Source organism: Lucilia cuprina, chromosome 4, assembly GCF_022045245.1.
Source record: "Lucilia cuprina isolate Lc7/37 chromosome 4, ASM2204524v1, whole genome shotgun sequence".
Taxonomy (NCBI): Eukaryota; Metazoa; Arthropoda; class Insecta; order Diptera; family Calliphoridae; genus Lucilia; species Lucilia cuprina.
In genome coordinates this window covers 67,913,709-67,915,672 of record NC_060952.1, presented here as the reverse complement: position 1 = coordinate 67,915,672, position 1,964 = coordinate 67,913,709, and the positions used below count along the sequence as shown (strand labels likewise).

The following is a 1,964-nucleotide window of genomic DNA, read 5'->3' as shown; positions in this document are numbered from 1 at the left end:
TGAACAAAATTTTGTGTAGAACAATATTATATATGTATTTGTATTTTGAAAATCCTTAAATCTTTCACACACATGCATACATGCAAATTACTAAATATCACTAAACGCTATAAAAATATAAAGAAAAATTTCGTTTAAAACTTGGAATTATAATAAATTTAACTTTTTGGATTTTTTTCTATTTAAGACATTAGAAAACTTCCCAGTAGGATTTTGAGTTAACTTAAAACTAACTTATGGTTAACCACAAGTGAGTCAGAGGTGACTCAAAAGCTAACCATTTTGTTTATAAAATACTATTCAGTTTTTCAATGTGATGTCATAGGAACGAGTCAGTACTCACTCACTATACATCAGTTTCAGCTAACCAGAAGTTACCTAATAATGAGTCAGTTTTTGGTGCATAAATAAAAGAGCAGTATGAGTTCTTTGATTAACATTCAAATTTAAATATGCAATATATTTTATAATTTTGAATTATTTGTTAATGCGTTTATTAATTATTGTAAAATTCTGAAAAATTGTACATCTATTTAATATTATAAGTTATTCTATATTATATAAACAAAGTTTTTAATGACCGCTGTTAATTTAGTAAATAATAATTATTATTAACTAATTGTTACTAACTAAAGATTCCTTCTTTTTGCTGACACATATTGACTGAAAATGTCGTTTTTTTACAACTTTGAAGGCATATCTAATCCCCTTTTAAGGATATTCCTCCCCGTTAGCCCTAATTGAATCTATTAAATGAAACAGAAAGTAATTCATGAATAAAAATTAAAACAAATAAGGAGAATATATTTTATTTACCCATTAAAACATCATAAAAACGTTTGAAATTTTTAAGCGAAAGCTTGCCGTGGACACCATCTTTATTTGATGCAACTATTAAATTTACGGAAAAAATTTCGGTAAGGGATTTATGGAGTTGTCCTTTAATTAATGACGACATACAACGTGTATGAAATTGATTATTTGGATTATACGATAATGCTTATCGCGATATAATAACAGAATACTTACATATGACTCATGATTTGCTTCGTTTGTTTTATTGTTACATTCGGATAATTCTTCGGCATTCTGAATTGGAAAGAATTTTCTAAAATTTTCTGAAATTTTTCTTTTCCTAATAATTTTTCCGTTAAAACATTTTGCGTGGCAAGTGCCTCCATTATGACATTATTTTGTTGTACTGTGGTGGCTAGTTGTACAATGGAGAAATAAATTATATATGATGTTATAAAAACACTTAGGGTATATTTATGTTTATACCTGTCAATTCTTCAATGGAACCTTTAAGATGCTTAACGGAGTCTGTTCATGTTAAATACAGAAAATATAATATTCACTTAGATAAATTTATGTAGTATTTCTTATACACTACCTGTTAATAGCTCAAATTTTTCCTCATAGCACTTTTTCCAGTTTTTACAACATAGCGATGTGTTTGGATTATCTGTAAAATAAAATATGTTTTTAACTGATTTGTACATACATACATATATTAAAATTACTTACCATGCGGGATTAAATTTTCACCTAATTTGTATCTTTTAATGGTTGGATTCTTGCTTTCCATTGTATAAATTAGTATTCTAGGTTTTAGGTTTTGTTATTTATATTTTATAAATTTTTACAAGTTTTACAATTTTTTATTTTATAATGAAAAATATTAAAAAGTATTTCAAATATTTCTGTTCATTAATATAATTTTCAATGTTCATTAATATAATTTTCAATGTTTGTACATTAATGCTAATTCAGTAAAATTTTGGATTTATGTCGTAATTTAGTAATAAGTAATGTGTGTTTTGTATCAATAGCTTTATTTGGTAATGAGTAATGTGCGTTTAAGACATTTTTGTAAAAAGACTTTGTATGGGAGCTATGTCCAATTATGTAAATAAAGACAAAATTCAAAATTCTGTATCTATATCATTATTTGGTAATTAATA

General features: G+C 25.4%; 1 protein-coding gene across 1 annotated transcript; it reads right to left on the bottom strand.

The window, feature by feature from the left end:
* Positions 1-504: 504 nt before the first annotated feature.
* On the bottom strand, positions 505-1,713 carry LOC124419778. Its single transcript, XM_046950395.1, has 6 exons — positions 1,528-1,713; positions 1,394-1,465; positions 1,282-1,323; positions 1,030-1,210; positions 817-939; positions 505-746 (listed from the first exon to the last, which is right to left on the bottom strand). Exons 1-5 carry the CDS (start codon positions 1,586-1,588, stop codon positions 927-929), a joined length of 369 nt encoding a protein of 122 aa, XP_046806351.1. The 5' UTR covers positions 1,589-1,713; the 3' UTR covers positions 505-746; positions 817-926.
* Between the last annotated feature and the right edge of the window lie 251 nt (positions 1,714-1,964).

Bases quoted from the DNA above. Each gene is read 5' to 3' on its own strand.
- LOC124419778 (XM_046950395.1), bottom strand. From the start codon at position 1,588: ATGGAAAGCAAGAATCCAACCATTAAAAGATACAAATTAGGTGAAAAT. The intron at 1,466-1,527 runs GTAAGTAATTTT...TTTATTTTACAG, and splicing joins TGAAAATTTAATCCCGCATG to ATAATCCAAACACATCGCTA. The intron at 1,211-1,281 runs GTATAAACATAA...TTGTACAACTAG, and splicing joins TTCCATTGAAGAATTGACAG to CCACCACAGTACAACAAAAT.